This window comes from Delphinapterus leucas, chromosome 1, assembly GCF_059928025.1.
Source record: "Delphinapterus leucas isolate spDelLeu-1000000601 "Yukka" chromosome 1, BTC_Dleu_Yukka2, whole genome shotgun sequence".
NCBI classification, from domain to species: domain Eukaryota; kingdom Metazoa; phylum Chordata; class Mammalia; order Artiodactyla; family Monodontidae; genus Delphinapterus; species Delphinapterus leucas.
In genome coordinates, this window is record NC_143129.1 from 170,035,584 (window position 1) to 170,056,213 (window position 20,630).

At 43.6% G+C, this 20,630-nt stretch overlaps 1 protein-coding gene across 5 annotated transcripts in view; it reads right to left on the reverse strand.

Annotated features, from left to right (window-relative positions):
- DHDDS (dehydrodolichyl diphosphate synthase subunit) overlaps positions 1-17,083 on the reverse strand; it is a 29,373-nt gene extending 12,290 nt beyond the window's left edge. For 2 of the 5 annotated variants that reach the window (XM_022551967.2, XM_022551966.2), the window contains exons 1-7: positions 16,975-17,068; positions 16,128-16,240; positions 13,967-14,083; positions 11,435-11,577; positions 8,518-8,634; positions 7,577-7,678; positions 1,205-1,319 (exon numbers count right to left, since the gene is read on the reverse strand). In XM_022551967.2, the coding sequence (XP_022407675.1) occupies positions 1,205-1,319; positions 7,577-7,678; positions 8,518-8,634; positions 11,435-11,577; positions 13,967-14,083; positions 16,128-16,190 (657 nt within the window). In that variant the 5' untranslated portion in view covers positions 16,191-16,240; positions 16,975-17,068. The other 3 variants (XM_089898465.1, XM_022551965.2, XM_089898481.1) reach the window with 3 other exon arrangements.
- Between the last annotated feature and the right edge of the window lie 3,547 nt (positions 17,084-20,630).

Sequence of the window (20,630 nt, forward strand, 5' to 3'; positions counted from 1 at the left end):
GGAACTCAATATTTTTTTCCCAAGAGAATAAACGATCACCATTCTTCTCTTTTCCAGACCATTATTCTTCACCCATTCCTTATAGCAGCGGTCCCCAACCTTTCTGGTGCCAGTGACCGGTTTCATGGAAGACAATTTTTCCATGGACAGGGTGGGGTGGGGGAATGGATGGATGGTTCAGGCAGGAGTGCGAGCGATGGGGAGTGGCAGATGAAGCTTTGCTTGCTCGCCCGCTGCTCACCTCCTGCTGTGCGGCCCAGTTCCTAACAGGCCGCAGGCTGGTAGTGGTCCGCAGCCCAGGGGTTGGGGACCCCTGCCTTATAGGACATGAGCTACAGACTCCTTGCCATCCAGGCTGGCCTCTTCTGTTAAGTCCTCTAGTTTACCAGTGCAATCTCGTAAAACCCAGTGCCCAGAAGTAAACTCTCTAGACATAATCTGACCAGCAGAATGGGCCATAAAACCACAAGCTGCACATTATACTGCTTTCAATATAGCCAAAGACTAAAGTATCTTCAGTAGCTAAATCTTGTTAGCTCACTCTTAAGACTATGGTCCATTAAAATTTCCAGAACTTTACCATGTGAATTGCTTCCAAGCTGAGTGTCTCCCTTCAGCCTCTCCTTGAACAAGATTTCCCCCAGCCAAGTGCTACCCAGGGGCCAACTTAACAGATAATGGAGATTTTCAAGCAAAGACAAACTTATTTGGATATGGGATTTTAGAGAACTACGTACACTGGGATAACTGAGCTGATAGGCAATGGCAGGCCCTGAAGAAGTCTGCATACAGTTTATATCTCCTGTGGCCTGTGCTTGTGTAGATGCAGCCCTTTATTCTAAAGGCGAGAAATCAGTAAATGCAAGGCGAGGTTCTAGCCCAGAGGTGCTGGGTGACATGGCAGGTTACCAGGGCAGAAGCTTATGCTCAGGGACCTAAGGCAGAAGTCCAGTTCCTTGAAGAGAGGTACAAGTAAAGCTTTCACCACAGCCGGATAGCCTTGATTCTTCCCCTGGGCACTTTAGACAGCAAGAACTACACAGGCTCACAAAGCCAGGGACAGATGAGGAAGGGATAGCAAAAGTTACCAGGCACAGCCTGGAGACATTTCTCTGGATTTTAGCTGACCCTCCAATCTGTTTTGTGGGTGCAGTCACAGTTTTCAGTTTCGACACAAACAGAACAATGGTTGGAAACGACCTACCTGCCAGAGGAGGAAGTCACTGAGCCTCACTTCCCCAGAAGTCCGTATCAAGATGTCAGGATGAGGAGAGTGGTTGGTATAAAGGCACTTATCCAGCAGAGACTCAGAGACATCGCTAAGGTGAGTGGGGAAGAGACAAAGATAAGTCCACATCTCTTTTTGGATTATTCTCATGGTGAACTTCCTTATATAAAGCTTCCCAGTTTACAGAATAACATCAAATACATTAGCCAATACTACCTAGTATGTAGAAGGCCCTCAGCAAATGCTTGATAAATTAATGAATGGTTTCAATCCTCACAACTACATTAGGTACTTCTATCCTCACTTTATAGATAAGGAAACTGAGGCTCAGAGAAGATGAAATGTTTGCCCAAAGCCATTTAGTTGCAGCCTAAAACCAGATGCACCCACCAGAATATGTGTTGTCCTTCACTTAAAACACTTGTTTTTAAAATGGATACACCCTATGACTCTGCAATTTGATGAAATACTATGCAACTGTTTTTTTTTTTTTTTAATAATTTATTTTTGGCTGCATTGGGTCTTCGTTGCTGCACATGGGCTTTTCTCTAGTTGCGCTGCACAGGCCTCTCATTGCGGTGGCTTCTCTTGTTGCGGAGCACAGGCTGTAGGCGCGCGGGCTTCAGTAGCTGTGGCACATGGGCTCAGTAGTTGTGGCTCGCGGGCTCTAGAATGCAGGCTCAGTAGTTGTGGCACACAGGCTTAGTTGCTCCACGGCATGTAGGATCTTCCTGGCCCAGGGCTCGAACCCTTGTCCCCTGTGTTGGCAGGCGGATTCCTAACCACTGCGCCACCAGGGAAGCCCCCTATGCAACTGTTTTTAATGGAGGTAAATCTAAATGCATGGACTTGGAAAGATGTCTAAGATGTAATATTAAATGAAAAAAAGCACATTTCAGAAAAAATACAGTGTGGAAAATACACACACACACTTACTCACACATGTGAATACATGTATATATAAACAAAGAACAAAATCTAGAAAGGCATACACCATTCTATTAATGGTGATTACCTCTGGAAGGTTGGATAAGAAGGAAATACTATCTCTTTTTACTTTATATACTTCTGTTATTGTTTGAATTTATGATAGAGAACATTTTTAAAACCTTAAATTTGGGCTTCCTTGGTGGTGCAGTGGTTGGGAGTCTGCCTGCCGATGCAGGGGACACCGGTTCGCGCCCCAGTCCAGGAAGATCCCACATGCTGCGGAGTGGCTGGGCCCGTGGGCCATGGCCACTGAGCCTGCGCGTCCGGAGCCTGTGCTCCGCAACAGGAGAGGCCACAACAGTGAGAGGCCCGCGTACCGCAAAACAAACAAAAAAACAAAAAAACTTAAATTTAAGTCATATGGACCGTGAAACACTGCAAAACATCCACTTTACTTAGGATTTGAGAAAACAGCAAAATGATGAGCCCTCTTGTGTTTGATAAGAGCTACTTTCCCAAGCAGACAGACACTCAGAAAGGAGACGGAATGAAGGAAGAATGGGGACTGGCAGCACTCATCTTAAGTTAAACTCTCCAGTCCATGGAAAGAGGGTATTTGCAAGACTGGTGTGTGGTGGTTCCAAGAATACTGTTTACCTATCCTGCCAAGTACCCAGAGGCAGGATTCAGAATCTCCAGGTGGTAACAGCTGCATCTTAGGAAGGGTCTAGAAGACAAAATTTCTGTGTAGGAACATTTTTCTGGGAGCATAGTCAAAAAAAAGCAGAGATCTGGGCTGAGTGTTCAGAACAAGGATCTACACTTACTAGCTGTGTGCCTTTGGGTAAGTTACTCCATCTCTCAGTCATCATTTTGCAAACCACAGAGGGAGCTTTATTTTCTGTACCGTCATATGGTAAATAATATTCACTTATGACTGGGCAATAGGAAGGGCTCTGGTTCAGATTTCCCCGATAATTTCCCTGAGTCTTGTCTTGACAGCATGATCTTAATTCTTTAATTAAGAATGTGAAACCTGGGAGTTCCCTGGTGGTCTAGTGGTTAGGATTTGGCACTTTCACTGCCATGGCCTGGGTTCAATCCCTGGTCGGGGAATTGAGATCCTATAGGCCACATGGAGCAGCCCGAAAAAAAAAAAAAAAAGTGAAACCCTGTGCAATCAACAATTTCTCAGCTCTCTTATTTTTGAAATGGCACATTTGTCCTATCTACTTATAGGTTATTGTGAGAGTCAAATCAGATGAAATAACAGATTTGAGTGTACCTTGGGAACTATAAAGCACTACATAAATAAGAGGAATAAAGGTTATTTCCAGACCCACTACCTTGCTGTGGGACTTTGGATCCCCACATAACTCCTCTGAATTTCAAATGTGTCTGCATTTTTTTTTTGGCCGTGCCGCGCAGCATCAGAATGACATGCAGATTTCAATTCCCCAACCAGAGATCGAACCCGCAGCCCCTGCAGTGGAAGTGTGGAGTCTTAACCACTGGAGCACCAGGGAAGCCCGTCAATGAAACTTTTTAAACCTTCGTTAACTGGTCTTATAAAATAAGACAAATAATAGTCACTACCTTATACGAAAATTAGATGAGAATATGCATGATAAACTCCTACTAGTCTCATGCCTGCCTCATAATAAGATCTGATGACTATTGTTTATTTATTTTTAGTGTATATATATATATATATACACACACACACACACACACACACACACACATATATATATATATATTTTTTTTTTTTTTTGCGGTACACGGGCCTCTCACTGTTGTGGCCTCTCCCGTTGCGGAGCACAGGCTCTGGACGTGCAGGCTCAGCAGCCATGGCTCACGGGCCTAGCCGCTCCACGGCATGTGGGATCTTCCCGGACCGGGGCACGAACCCGTGTCCCCTGCATCAGCAGGCAGACTCTCAACCACTGCGCCACCAGGGAAGTCCCTTTAGTATATTTTTTTGATGTGGACCATTTTTTTTTTAAAGTCTTTATTGAATTTGTTATAATATTGCTTCTGTTTTATGTTTTGGTTTTTTGGCCACGGGGCATGTGGGATCTTAGCTCGTGACTAGGGATCAAACCCACATCCTGTGCATTGGAAGGCGAAATCTTACCCACTGGACAGTCACGGAAGTCCCTGATAACTATTAGTTATTAATTTTTATTTTTATACTGTGTTTTTGTTTGTTTCAACCTTCCTATAAGGCAGTCAGTATGCCATAGTGAAAGAGAACACAGGCTCTGGAGCCAGGTTGGAAATCCTGGTCAACTGTGTGAACTTGGACAAGTTATTTAACCTCACAGCAAGGTTCAATTTATAAAAACAGTATCTACTTCAAAGGGTCTAAGGATTAAATGAAATAACATACGTGGAATACTTAGCAAGTGCTGGGCACAGAGTAAATGCTTAGTAAACATTAGCAATTATTATTTATTTATTTATTTATTTTGCGGTACTCGGGCCTCTCACTGCTGTGGCCTCTCCCGTTGCGGAGCACAGGCTCCGGACGCGCAGGCTCAGCGGCCATGGCTCACGGGCCCAGCTGCTCCGCGGCATGTGGATCCTCCCAGACCGGGGCACGAACCCACATCCCCTGCATCAGCAGGCGGACTCTCAACCACTGCACCACCAGGGAAGCCCGGCAATTATTATTAACACTATTGTTTTAAGAGGAAGACAGAGGCCTACAGATGGTCAAGACCTGCTCAAGAGAGTTTATTAACTATCATTTATGCTAAACCTAATTCCTTCTTTTATAATTTGAGATTCAAAAAACAATCTATTAAAATGACTGGTAGAAAAAAATATATTACCCTGGAAGAAAGGAAAATGAGGAGTTGGATGGTGGTGATGAGAGAATAGAAAAATTCCAGTTATGGGAAGGGTAGAGCCTGACTGTAATTAACTCATCGACTCTGTTATAAATATGGATTTGTCTAAAGCTGAATAATGTAAAAACCACTGCCTCAGGCCCTGATCAGTCCCGTCTGAGTTGAACACCAAGCTTCCTGAGCTGACGGGTTGAGACATCAGCCTCCTTACCCTAGTAACCCGCCCAGCCCACGCCATGTCTGCATGACTAACCCACACAGGCAAGTTACTAAACCATGCAGGGCAGAGAAAACGGATATGAGAAAACTAGCTGGGCAAGAAGCAGGGGGTCAGTGGCTACTGCAATGTGGTATCAGTATAAATCACACTGCACTAGGAGGCAAGATCAGAGTTCTAGTTCCAGGCATGAATGCATATTAAATCTGCTTGCTAAATAGCTTTTTTTCTTTTTAGCATAAACATTTGTCCCTTATTTTTTTAAATATGTTATTTAATTTATACAAAAAATTATATAAAACATTAATCGTAAAGCACTAAGAATAAAATGAACTATGAAATCATTCCCCAAGCCAAGAATCAGAAAATTATCAATAACTTTCATCTACTTATATATCCCTCATCTACTTATATCTCATCTTCCTGCCCAGACCCCATACTGCCAACTTAACCAGTATCTTAATGTTTCTCCCCCAATGGCTAATTTTCAATCCACATATTAATTGACCTCTCTACAGCATTTAACACTGTTGCTCCCACCAATGCACACCCGCCACCCCACCTGCGCTAACAAACACCCTCTTTTCTTGGCTTCTGTAATACTGGCAGCCCTTTTGTTTCTACCTTTCTGGTTGTTGATTCTTTTTTCCTTAAGGCTCATTTTCCTCTACCCAGCCAGTAAAACTTATGAGTTTCTCAAAACTCCATCCTAGGCCCTCTCTTCTCACTCTAGACTCTCCTTAGATTCCTCATGCTCTCTCTTTGCTTCAGTTACCAGACTGCTATCTCCAGTCCCCACTTCTCTCTACTGTCAACCTGATATCTGTGTTCAACATCTATAATATATCCCAAACCAAACTCCTGACTTTCTTCCTCAAACTGCAGCCTCTCAGGGTTCTCAGCACAGCGAAGGGCACCACTGTCCACTCTTTTATAAGTCAAAAACCCTGGAGTCACCCATAACACATCCTTATCCCAGAGTCAATCCATCAAGTCCTCTCGATTTTTTTTCTCTCTCACTAATATTTTTTCTTTTTTGAATTTTATTTTTTTAATACAGCAGGTTCTTCTTAGTTATCTATTTTATACATATTAGTGTATATATGTCAATCCCAATCTCCCAATTCATCCCACCACCACCCCGCAAGTCCTCTCTATTTGATCTGCTTCATAGCTCTTAATGCAGTCTGTTTGGTCTATTCCACCATCACCACCATAATCCAAGCTCCCTTCCAAGTACTCTCTACTTGAATTATTCCAACAGTATTTGTGCAACCAAAAAGCTCCTCATAATACTGCTTCTCTCCCCAGTTACTGCTTATCCTCTCACCCCCTTCTTATGTCATTTATCATTTCCTTTGGGGAGCCTTCCCTACCAGGTCCATTCCTCTTATTATAAATTCTTGTTGAACCATGCATCAAGGCCTTTATCATGCTTATCATCATTATAAATTTATGCTAATTTGTATAATATTGATAATGTTAATTTCATTCTCACTGAGAAACTTCTTCATTTTTAATTTAGTTTCCCAGGAAAATCGAATTATACCCAAGAAGGGAGTCAGAAAACCTCCTGGGTCCCACAATCCCATATATAATAAAGGTAAGGACAAAAGCTCTGGAATCAGACAGTTTTTGATAGAAGTCCCAGCTCTGGCACTTACTAGCAGAATGACCTTGGGACAGTCATTTCAATGTGAGCTCAGTTTTCTCATCTATAAAATGGAGGAAAGACTCAAATCTCTTAAACATGAGAATATTAACTTAATCAAATAAACACAGCATAACACATTGCCTGGCTTGTTTTTTGCTACTATTATTTTACTACTGCTGTTGTTAGTTTACTAATATTATTACCAAGGGTTACACTAATAATAACAGGAGAGGGACTGAGCAGATAGATGGCTTCTAAAGTCTCTCCCAGCTCTAATAATTCTACCGTGTTGCTAATGATGAACAACTTTCTTTTTGAAAAATACCTGGATCTTGCATGAAACTGTAACATGAGAGGCCTAAAGGCCAATACCCCCAACAAGCTGCATTCCTGAAAAATCATTCTTAGAAAAACTCTGCCAAAGGGCCAGCAGGGCATCATGTTTTATTGAATGCCACGGTGTTGCTACAAGCCATGCCATTTTTTCTGGAGCTTCTTGGTTTGTGTTGAACACAGAAATTCTGAAGCAGGCTATAATAAGTCATACCAAAGCTCTAAGTGCAGGGACCACCCCTCTCAAATCTTTCCACATACATTCCCGATTTGACTTCTGGCTCAAGTACATGACTTAGGAGGGATTTTATGGTTCAGTGTATGCCTGTTTTCCCTATCATGCTGAACAACTGCAATACCTGGGATCCAGCAGGCCTTGCTCCACTCCCCAGGCCATCTCTCTCACAGCATTGCTGATCTCATGACGGGATGTGTAAGCAAAACAGACGTTCAGGAAACACCTGAGAAGGGAAGAACAGAATAATTTACCAAAGGGGGACAGGGACTAAGGAGTGGAGTCACTTATTACAGAGCACCCCTTCTGTGGTAGAACAAACACACACCAAATGTTAACCATGGACACCTCTGAAAAGCGAGATTATTAATTTTTTGAGTTTTCCAAGTTTTCTTGGGAAAAAAACACATTAGTTTTGTAGTAAGAAAAATACTAACTGACCCTTATTATTCTCCTAATCTTATTCCCTTCTGTTAACCCCCAGCTTTCAGAGGATGTGAATTCACTGTGATATTAGAACAAGCAAAGAATAGGAAGGAAGTCTGATGTGAAACGAATCCACTGCCAAATATGCATTATATTCCAAAGCCACACATAATGACGTCTGGGTTATTAAACTGTTCCCCTCTGCATCTACCTGCCCTTCCAAGGTCATCCCCTCTATCGGTTAAAGCAGTGGGACAGAAAGAGAATTTCTTGAAGGATCTGTCTTCAGAGACAGGGATAAGGCCTGCTGCATTCCCACCCCATTCCCTGTCAATTAAACACACACACACACACACACACACACATATATATATAAAAATACATATGTACATGGGGGCAAGGCACATGAAGGAGGAAGATAAGAAACTGTATGTGTGAGTATACACACATAAAACAAGGTGCTGCAGAGCCACCTCTGGTCTGCCCTGCAGATGGAGGAAGAAGTCTCAAGCATCCAAAACCAACTCCTCATTACCTCTTGTACCAAATGCAGACCAAGGAAGGGCCAGGACGTCTCCCTAAAGTTAGCAGGGAGTCATAGATTAATACAGGTCCCTAAGGGGAAATCTGAAAACTTACTTGTTGTAGTTCTTGGTGGCCTGCACAGCCTGTGCAATCAGCTCCTGGAGATCCAAGGGCAACAAATGCAGATCACCCAGGACCCGGATACATACCCCATGCTTCTGCAGTTTCTCCCTGATCAGGGGGGAAAGGAGGCAGGTTTGGGAGGTGGGACAGAGCACCTGCTGAGCTGGAGAAAGCAAAGTGCTTAGCTGATACTCAATTACCAGTTTTTGAGTGCCTTCCTGTGTGTCAGGCACTGATCTACAAGTATTATTTCACTGAATGCCCTCAACAACTCTGAAGGGAGTTTACTACATTTCCTGTTCTACAGCGGGAAGCTGAGGCTCAGATAGAATAGTTAGATAGGGATTGCCCAAGGTCATACAGCCATCAGGTGTTGTGCTGGGACCGAATCCCAGGTTTGCCTGATTTGAGAACCCAAACCTCTTTACCACACATTACACCGCCTTGTGTGTCCTTGTCGACAAGTTGCATCTCACATGTTCTGTGCTGTTTGTCCCATTTTGATGGGTGAATAAACTCCTCAACAGCAGGAGTTGTATTATTGGTTACTTTTGTAACATCTAACATTAATTATATGTTTACTAAGTGCCAGACATTGGTCTAAGTGTTTTACATGCATTCCATCCTTACGTCAACCTTTGAGGCAGACACCATTATCATTCCCCTTTTACAGACGAAGAAACTGAGGCACAGGGAGGTTAAGTAATTTGTTCAAGATCAGACATATATATATGGAGGCAGTGTAATGTTGTGATTAAAAAGACAGGCTCTGGAACCAAACTCCCTAAGTTCGATTTCTGGCTTTCTACTCACCAGCTGTCTGATCTTGAACAAATTAACTTTGTTCAAATGTTGCTTTGAATAAGAACACCTAGATTCAGGAATTCCACGGTTCCTCCGTGGTTCTACTGCAGGGGACACGGGTTTCATCCCTGGTCGGGGAACTAAGACCTTGCATGCTGTGTGGTGTAGCCAAAAAAAAAAAGAATACCTAGATTCAAGCCCTAGTGCCTAGTGCCACCGATTACTATCTGACCTTGCATAACCACCCCTGTCATACTGTGAAAGTGCTTATTCTCAGACATCAGGCACATGACCTGAGTAAGGAGGTGTAAAAGCCCTGGCAAGGAGCCAGGAGATCTGGGCTCCCAGCCTGGCTCTGCCACTAGCTAGCTGCGTGACCATGGGCAAACCTTTCTCTTCTCTTCACCAGGATTAGTTTCCCAACTGATGAAACTGAACTAGGCCAGTGGTTTTCCAAACTTCTTTTAGCCAAACAAGTCTTTCTTCAAATCAAATCTTAAACAGAAGCCCAACATATAAAATAGATAAATGCAAACAAGCACTGTATACCCCATTCCCTCTGGGTCCTTGCATGCCCACTCCTCACAACTACGGGGTTCTGTGGCACATTGCTGGAAAACCACCACTAAGGTTTCTTCTTGCTCTGTCTAGGACTTAATAACCTAAGACCATCTTCTCTACTCGTAACTGATTAGAACAATCTCAGGAGCACCTCTACTGCCATGCATTTTGATCTTTCAAGAAGTGTTAAGACTGCTTCTTGTCTCTACAGCAGACAACAGCTCAGCTCTAGAGTCAGAAAGACCCTGTGTGTTTTGGCTCTGCCTGTCTGATAGCTGTGTGACCCAGGATACACCCCTAAACTTCTCTGGTTTTTACTTTCTTCCTCTCTACAAATGGGATAATAATATCTTTCTCACAGGATAATGTGAATTTTAAATGAGAGTACATGTTAGGCTCAGGGCCTGACACATAGTATAAACACTTAAAAAAGGTAAGATTAGTGTGAAGTACAGAAGAATTTGAACACCTGGAATGTGTCCCCGTTACCTCTGTCCCCAGCCCCTTGGGTGTGAATTCTGAGCCACAAGGGAAGGAGTAATGTCTGTGGCCCAGAGACTAATATGGATAGAGAGAAGGCTGGCTATGCTCCCCGCACCCTGACCCACACAGGGATGGAAATGACAGACCTGTCCCAGGCCCAGCTCCACTAGAGCTCTAAGCTCTCTGTTCTCTCATCTTCCTGGTCCTGGTGTGGGGAGGAGCTGGGCAGAGAATGGTTGTAATGAACACTTTGGGGCAGTCCTGGCTGAAGAGGGTTCCACACTGTGAAACAAATAATCTCCACCAAACTTCCATTTTGCCCCATTCTGGCTTTGCTCCCTAAGTTAAGCTTAAACTTAGTGATAGCAAGAACAGTACTGACTCATCCCCATAAAGGGCTTTTATGCATCATCCTGTCCCGTCCAAGGGTATATGCAGGAAAGTACAGTAACTTTTTAGGGATGACTGCACAGCAGAAAATGGCTTTTTCAAAGTCTCTCTCACTCTACTTCCCTGGTCACAGTTCACTGGTCCTGGGGTAGAAATTTGAACTAAGGTGGACCAATTAAGGGTTTTAATTCATTCTGAGCAGCTCTCTTGAAGAAGACAAAGTTAGCCTGTGGAGCAAAGGAAATAAATGTCCGAGGAGGCTCTACCCAATTGATTTCAATTCCTGGCTTCGGTTTTGCCTGAGGTTGGCTATCCGTATCCTTGAATTCTGTGAAATACCTCTATATCCTCAAATAAATGTCCAAGAAAGAAAGAAGAAAGGAATGAAGGAAGGAAGGAAGGAAAGGAAGGAAGGAAGGAAGGAAGGAAGGAAGGAAGGAAGGAAGGAAGGAAGGAAGGAAGGAAGGAAGGAAGAAAGAAAGAAAGAAAGAAAGAAAGAAAGAAAGAAAGAAAGAAAGGAAAACTAGCTTGCCATATTTGCCACTGAAGAGGTCTAACTAACAGTAGAAGGGTTTAGAGTTCCTTAACTAGCCTCAGAAAAGACAGTTGAGGGTTAGGTAAGGCTGGAGGTGGTATAAGTACACAGGCTCCCCCTCTGACAGCATCTTACTTTTCTTCCATCAAGCGGCTGAACTTCTGCCGGGCCAGATCCATTAGCCCATCTACCTCACTCTTGGAGCGTTTGAAGTTCTCAATGCTGAATGCGTAGACCGTCACCTCTAGGACGCCCAGGTTCAAACACCAACGCAGAGTCTGAGAGGGGAGAAGGCAAGGAGCTAGGGTACAAGGAAAGAGCAGGAAGGGAAACAGGAGATGCCTCAGCCCCGACTCAGTGAGAGACAGACTTTTCTCCTCCCCAAACTGGGTAAAGCTAGGATAATACCAATGCTTCTCTCAGAATAATGAACCAAATAAGCAGAAAGCCACCACCTGAGAGACTGAAAAATGTGAACTTAATGAGTACTATTATGCTGATGCTATTGTGGTTTACTGGAAAGAGCTCTTAACTGAGAGAATAAAGATCCAGGTTCTAGTCTCTCACTCCATCAAGCACTTGCTATGTGACTGCAGGCATATCATTTAACCTCTCAGGGCCTAAGTCTCCTAATCTGTAAAATAGGATCACAATCCATCCCTCACAAGGTGGCTAAAGATACATAAAAACACAAGGTATTATTACTCACAGCATAACATCATTATTCCAATAGACTGAGAGGCTGATGAGTTATAAGAATAAAAGCAACAACTGCACAGCTGTGTATCATTTAAGTCTGCAAAGGGTTTTCACATACATTATTTCATTTGATTCTTCAAGCTACCCCTTGAGAAAGGAATTATTGTTTTCATGCCTACTTTAGAGATGATAAAATTGAGGCTCAGAAAGTTGAAGACGAGTCAAAAGTCCACAGCTCTACCATATGAATCCATTATATGAGGTTCTAGAACAGCAAAAACTCATCTAGAGTGATAGAAATCAGAATGTGAGGGGGAAGGGGAGGAGAAGAGGAGGGAGGACAGGGTTTGACTGGGAAGGGGCACAAAGGAACTTGCTAGAGAGATGGAAATGTTCTATATCTTGACAGGGGTGTGGATTAGACAGATGAATGCAACTGTCAAAACCCCAAATCTGTGCATTTCCCTGTATGAAATTATACCTCAGCGAAAAAAGAAGTGAAACTCAAATTTAAACTCAGTCCTTTGGTACGGTACTGCTCTAACCCAGTGCCACTAAAGGTGGAGAACAAACTGGAGATGAGAATAACAGTGTTGAGATGGGGAGCCTGGAGGTTAAAGGTAAGGGACAGAAGACATTCAAACAGAACTGAAGAAATAAAGCTGAAGAGCTACCTTTCTAATCCCTTATCAGACATACAAACCCATTCACTGCCACCTCAGGAAAATTACCAGCACAAACCTGACACTTGAATAGGCTTGGGACCTGAAGATCTTACCAGACAGCAAACTTGGTGGGTACACCTGGGTCGGAGCCCACCACTGACCTCAGTTAATATAGGCTAATAACAACAGCTTCAATTTTTTGAGCACATCCTTTATGCCAGGTCTTGTGCCACATGCTTTTCATTGTGCCATCTTGTTTAATCCTCATGTAATCTCCCCATTTTACAGATGAAGGAACTGAGGCAAAGGGAAGCTATGTAACTTGTAGCAGGTACACAGAGCCAGGAAGTGGCAGAGCAGGGGTGCCAATGAGTTCTGAGTGACTACAGAGCTTAAGCTCCTAAGCACTAGGCAAAACCTGCCTCTTAGTCACAAAAAAGAAACTGAGGTCAACAAACCTCAAGACCTCAGTGTTGGAGAGAACCCCACAACCACTCATTCAAGGCAAAAAATATCACTGCCCTGGCTTCAGGACGTGTTCTTGTGCCAAGAAGCTGGGATCCGTGGGCTACAGAGTTTCACAAAGATCGACATATTCCATTCTTATTGATAAATTTACTGTTTCCCAATTTGCAGTGGGCATTAAAACCATAAAATGTTGATGACGTTTGGTTGGAGTGATGTCCTGGTTTGTCTGGCACTCTTCCTAGTTTAAGCACTTAAAGGCCTGTGTCCTGAGAAACACCTCAACCTCAGGATGGGTAGTCACCCTCTACCTTTGCTCTGGAAATGTCACTTCTAAGAATTTATTCTAAACTAGTACCATTTATAATGTCCAATAATAGTGGAGCAGCTAAACAAACTATGTCAGATCCTCAGGAAAAATGTTCCACAGCCATTAAAACATATAGGTAGAAAGCCATAGATCAACCTAGAAAAATACTTGCCAAAATGTCAAGAAAAGAATAAGGTTATCAAAGCTATAGATGTAATTTTATAAATGTTAAGTCATGTTGAACATATTACAAGGATTGGGATGAGGCACAGAAAAACATAAATTGTTGATTAAGGTGGTAAGAGGAGACAATTTTGTTCTTATTTCTAATATTTTGCGATGATTCACTGGATGACTTAATTTTCTGTTAATGTTGATATGAGATCTATGGCTAGCAAGCAAGCAATAAAACAGACAAACAGCTATAAAAAAGCACTCTCAAACCACAGCAAACTCAGGGCCTGGTTTTCTAGCTATAATCCAATTCTCCACAGACCATTCACCTTGGGTTCTGCAACGTGTACCCACCTCAGCCAGTTTGTTGAAGCCCTGTGAGTGACCCTCTTGCCTCTCCACTTGGCACTTCTTGGCATAGCGACGGTTCCCATCCATTATAAACGCAATGTGTTTGGGCATTGGGCCTGCCTGTGAAGTAAGAAGACAAATGAACACATCACATACTCCTCAGAGATAAAGGGAGACAATATTCCAAGCTGACAGGCTTGAGCTATATGATAAAAGCCCTGAGGAAGGGAACTGGGTATTCTGTACTTTTAGCTCAATACATAAGCATTAAGCACTTTTATTCATTTTTATTTATATGTTTATTGAGCCCTTACCACATGCCAAGTACTATGCTGAGCTTTTCACATTTCATCTTAATTTTTTGTCATACAAACATATGAAGTAAATAGTGTTATCTTCATTTTATAGGTGAAAAAACTGAGGCTCAGGGAGGTCAAGTGACTTGCATAAGTCACACAGCCAAGAAGAGACAAAGTGGGGATTCAAATTTAGGTCTATGTGCTTTCAGAGTTCATCTCCTAACCATATGCCTTTAACCACCACCTCGGTTTCGTTAGCCTTCAAGTGGAAGGTACAGCAAGGATATTGATGGGTATGGCCAAATGTAAAGGGCATCCTCCACATAAAAGAGGCATACACTTCTCAGTTGTATCCGAGTCCTGTCACACAGGAATGGGGGCCCCATATTGTTGGATCTTCTTATTTTACAAGAGAAACTAATCAAGATTTTTATAAAAATTTAAATGTCAGGAGCTATTTGAAAACAAACAAAAAAGATATTTTGGGGGCAAACAAAACTTCTTACCTGGCCTAGAGCAGACTTTTGTTGTCTATCATAGCAAAAATTCACTCCTTGGGCGATTTTTCCTCACTGGAGGGGCTCTTCATAGACCACTTCCCCTGCATCTCCCAACATATTCTACTTTTGTCCCCCATATATAGCCATAAAAAAAAAATTCCAGTAAAGTCATGCAGCTTGTTCTTCCCAACATGTGACCACAGTGTTTCCTTGAGGAGATGCTTTTCTATTTCCTGGACTGCCTGAGATCACCTGGCATTTGTGTGTGAGTGTATGTGTGGGTACAAGGCTTACTTACTCATAAATTCACTGCTACTTGCTGCTTGACAGCCTGTGGCTGAAAAATAAAACCAAGCTGACTGGCTCCAATAACAAACCTTTCATGTGAGGAGGATGTAACTGTGATTCCTAGAGAAAAAGCTGAGGGAAGATCTAGGGAGTGGAGTGTAGGAAACAGAGTGATTGTAGTCTTGAAATGATTGAAAGACAGCCCCAATAATAGTAATTAAAAACTGCTAGACACAGTGCTGAGTGTTTTCTATGTAGTTTCATTTAATCCTCAAAATCACCATATAAAGTCACATGGTTAATAAACGATAGAAGAGAACTTTCATTCATGTTTGCCTCCAGAACCCTCTTAACCATTATGCTCTACTATCACATCAAAGAACGATTAGTTATTTTATCTAAACCCAGAGGTCAGGGACTTCCCTGGTGGCGCAGTGGTTAAGAATCTGCCTGCCAATGCAAGGGACACGGGTTCAATCCCTGGTCTGGGAAGATCCCACATGCCGCGGAGCAACTAAGCCCGTGGGCCACAACTACTGAGCCTGAGCTCTAGAGCCCGCAAGCCACAACTACTGAGCCCGCGTGCCACAGCTACTGAAGCCAGCACGCCTAGAGCCCGTGTTCCACAACAAAGAGAAGCCAGCACAGTGAGAAGCCCATGCACTGCAACGAAGAGTAGCCCCCACTCACCGCAACTAGAGAAAGCCCGCACACAACAATGAAGACCCAACGCAGCCAAAAATAAATTAAAAAAACAAAACAAAAAAAGCCCAGAGGACAGTACTAGGAATAATAGATCAAAGTTCTAGGGAAACAAATTTCAGGAAGATCTAACAGTGTATGCTGCCCAATGATATTGGGAGGTCTCAGGCTTCCTGAAAATGTGAGAGTTAGGACAATAATCTGCCAGAAATGTAGACCTGGAAGTTACCTGCAGTTCTAAGGCTCTTTGATACCATTGCTAAATTCTACTACAAATCCATAAATATCATGGGTTACCCAGTTTTTATAACAGGTTTTAATATAAGATTACCCAACGAACCAAAAGGCCAACTGGTGCATTGGGCCACTGCTCACCTTTATGATGTTGGCACAGAACCGCTCCCAAAACGACAGCTCTCCTTCCTTGATCCATGACATAGTTCTTGCCTCAGCAGAAGCACAGAACAATTAGTCACCAACCAGGTAACCTTGTATAAACAAGACAGAGAATTAGAAGTCACCACACCTGCAAACAACTATGGCTGACTTGCAGGGATTCACCAAAACGGTAGAGATCAGCCAGCATTAGAATCCAAAAACACTGACCCTGGACTTCCCTGGTGGTCCAGTGGCTAAGACTCTGCGCTCCCAATGCATGGGTCCCGGGTTTGATCTCTGGTTAGGGAACTAGATCCCACATGCCATAACTAAGAGTTCGCATGCTACAACTTAAGATCCCGTGTGCCACAACTAAGACCCGGCAGAGCCAAAAAAAGAAAAAAGAAAAAGAAAAAGACACTGTCCTAAGCCTCTAGTCTTTCACTACCCAGAATTTATAAGCCAATAGGACCTTTGGGCGCAGAGGCCTTTCCTTGGGTCTATGGGCTTGGTGGACCTTGCTCCCTCCCATCCCCTTTTTTCTCAGAGTCTGCACTGCCTTTTTCTGAACATGTAAGTCTGCTTCCTGTCACATCGTAGTGCCTACATCCTGATCCTTCCCCCTTCTTCCTTCTCCATCTTCCACCAGGCTGTTTCCCACTCTCCGGGCTCCGGGTCACTATCCCCTTCAGTTGTTGCACCCGTTACCTCCTACCCCAGAGATTTCCCAATTATTTACTCCTTCACTTGTATCTTCCACTGTCCCCTTTGTCTCTCCCACAGCTGCCTCCCGCTCAGTCATCTCTCTCCTCTTCTCCTCTAATCCACCCCCTGAATCCAGCACCTTGACAGGCTCTGCCGGCACCTTTCAACAGCTCGAGGGGACCGACACTTCCTCACGACGTGGCGCTGGAAGAACACGTCATCGTTGGGCGCTGGGACACGCTTCTGCCGTCACCTAATGGGCGGGGCCCTGGCCTGCGCCTGCGCGCTCGGAGGAGGAGCGGAGCTGAGCTGGAGTTCTCGGCTGTTCGCATTCCTGGGGCGGGGCAGGTTGGGGTGAAGGGGATAACCGCGCGGGCTACCCGGCTCCGGGCCACGTGCGAGGGACCAGGCTGGGGAAGGCGGGGTTCAGACCACCTGGGAGAGCCGAGAAGTCTGTAGACAGGCGGGCTAGGTTACGGGGCAAGAATTAGGGGAGCCCCACCTCAGAAATGCTGGGACTTCTTAGCCACTGGTGGCAGTTTGGACTTTTGAGAAAAGGGGTAAGGCGGCGTCCTGCTAGCTGGAAGGCCGCTACACTGGCTTTAAAGCTCTGGTACAAGTGTTTTTTGTTTGGTTTTTTTTTGGTAGAAGTCTTAAATATCCTGTTTTTATACCGTTTTGTCTTATTTAGTGAATTTAATCGACTACCCAAAGAACTCAAAAAAGGGTTAAGGCCAGAAAGAACTCTAAGAATGACTTCTAAAGTTTAAGAAAGGCCATCAACTAACCCTGACAGAAAAATCAAGGGCATTCATTCTGTACCAAACCTTTAAAGAAAAGGGTTGCAGGAATTTGAGGCACTAACTCACAAAAGATATTGGGAGTTTAGTTTTCTTAAAATGAGAGAAGGGGAAAAAAAAACACTTTACCATTTTCAGAGAACCTTCTTGTAGTTTCTTACTTTGGGTTGCAGTGTCAAGGAAACAAGGCAAGAGATACTGTAGTCATGACTCCCGATTCATTACTTTTGTCTTCCACTCTTTCTGATGAAAGGGTTATTTTTAACAGAGTGAAATGATCAAAGAATGGCCTCCAGAGATGAGTAACCCACCCATGAATGGTCTCTTAAGCTTTTCCATCCTTCCTGCTTTGCATGTAGGTTAGTAAGTTTCTGCCTAGCTGATTACTTCAGTTTTGCAGGAAAACCATTTAGTGAAGTCCAGTAGTAGCTTGCTACTTTTATCTTCCAAGGTCAGCTTTGACTATTGGTAGGAAGTCCCTAGAGGGATATATGAAACTTCTTACCCTTGTTCTGTTAACGTTTCCGTGCACCTTGGGTGATAGTTGGTATGCCTCCAATCAAGTCTTTCTTTTCTAAACCCTCCTTCCCTTAGGGGGAGCTAGATGTTTAAAAATAGTGTTCATCAGAAGGCTAGTGAACTTGTTAACGTGTGTTTATAGCTGGTCAGTGTATCTCCTCTGGCCTCAATTTCAACAGTTTCCCCTGTATTTCCATCCCTGGGTTGCTGCAGGGGGTTAATTAATTAAGATTTGTAAAGGGCTTTAAGGAGCAAGGGACAAAGTATTATTAGGGTCTCATGCCCCAAGCCATGGCCCCATCCTTTCATCCCAGTCAGTGGCACAGTCAACCCCATTCTTATGCATGCCAAGCCCTTAATCCCCTCTTGAATGTGGCAGCTTCCAAGGAAAGGACAAGAGGCCTTAACTAGAAACAAAAATCCACTGTAATGAGGTGCTAAAAAGACTGAACTTTCAAGATTCACTCCTAACAAAATGGCTGAACAGAAAACTTAATGGTTCTTGTGACTTGAGTCCCAATCCAAGAAAGTGGAAATAATGGTAGGAAGAAAGCACTTTAAATATCAACCAAGGAGATGACAGTTTCGGTACCAATAAGTCTTTATTCATTGTATTTTCCCAAGGAAAAGAAGGGGAAGGGAAAGGGGTCAGCATGTGTGTTACAAAATGATAGCAAATGGGAAAGGAAGTACCTGGCACAGCAAAGTCAACCAACAAATAAACACTGCCCAGATGGGGTCGCCAAAGCCCAAGGGGGCTCAGTCTCCTGCAGTTCAGTAATGAGGGGAAGGGATGAAGAACAGGTACATGCTTTTCTACCCTCCCTCCCTCCCCATAAATTCAAGATTTCACACAAAGCTTTGGTTTCTAGCAGTAAACATGGAGTTACATTCGTCCGTCTCCTATTAAACAATTTTGTGGCCACTTTGACATAAGTTTCTTGCACCTGCATAAAAGTTCCTGAGTGACTTGACTATACATTCATCTTTCCTTTCGTGGTCTCCCAACCCCACTTTCTACATGGAAGGTCCCCTCGTTGCTCCTCTCTACCCTAGGATTAGAGATTAAAGTAGGTTTTAATCCATGCAAAGACAGCAGTCTGTTTGGAATGAATCAAATCAAGGAATGGTCATGACTCAGGAGATTGAGAACAAGGGATGGTGAGTTCTTAGCTTCTTCAGGATTTTTGCACAAATCATTTAATCACAGACACCCCACAAATTAAACGTATAGGTGTATGGACTATTTTGGGGGAGGGCACGAAGGGGGAAAGAAGAGGGGGTAGGAATACAGTGTTTAGGACAGAAGATCTTGTTCGAAATAGGAAACAGGGGAAGGGGAACACAAAAGAAAGTGTAGTTCAAGACCTCCCACTTCAAGAAGAGGGGCCCCCAAGTTTATGTTTCAGATATTTTTGGCTGGTGCAGACCTTTTGTCAAAGATGCTTTGGCTATTTTTCTCAATATAAAAAGAAGTTTGTAAACAATAAAACCCCAAAAGGACATGGAGAAGACCAACACATTATATTTACACAAACTAGGCCACCTAGCAATCACCAAATCAGCTACTTGTGAAGTCCTACGAAGTCCAGACAAATACAATAACTAGAGGGGGGCAGCAATTGGGGGAGACAAGAACCCAGGATCAGACACACATCACCCAATGCGTTCTATTGCATTTGCCCCGTTACAACACAGTGAGGTAGGTTTGCAGTGATCTCACAGCATGTAAACGAAACCCCCTTTTCTCCTTTAGCTACCATGACACTAATTACTGTGGCAGCAGGGCAGGACACTGGCTCTGGGAACCACCAAGAAGCCATCGCTGATGGTCTCTCTGGAAACCAAGGAGGAAAAGTCCAGAATTGTTAAAGATTAAGGATCTTTTTCTTGCTTCATATATCCATCCCTCGGCAGCTCAAGATGGGTACAGAGGTATCATTCTTAAAACCTGTCCTTACCAACTCACAGTTTTTACAAAAACACATACAATACACCCTGTTGTGTATGTTAGGCCTAGCCCAATCCACTGAAGAATGGACCTGGTATGTAAAGCGAGTCCTATGCCCTGGGATTACAGGTCTGGAACAGGTATCCTTTATCACACATACAGATGACCTCTGCCTAATCTTGGCTTCCCCTCTCTGCACCTTTTACCTGGCCCAGCCTCTCCTAACCTCTCTGTACCACCTTTTCCTGTTCAGACCAATTTCCAATCTTTCAGTAGAAGGAGACCAAGCCATGGGGCAACCCAGTTAAAACCTAGTCTCCCATGAAACATTGAAGATGGAGGGGTTTCAAGAGGACACTGTGGCAGAAAAGCCAGCTCTAATTGGCAAAAATGAGGTAGTTCAATAGGCTATACGCTCCAAATAGTTGTTCTCTCTGGTGATAGAGCAACAAAAAGTATTCCTGCTGTGCAGACCCGGAGCTGTCGCCGACTTATCCCTGAGATTGCTCACGTACCTGAGAACAC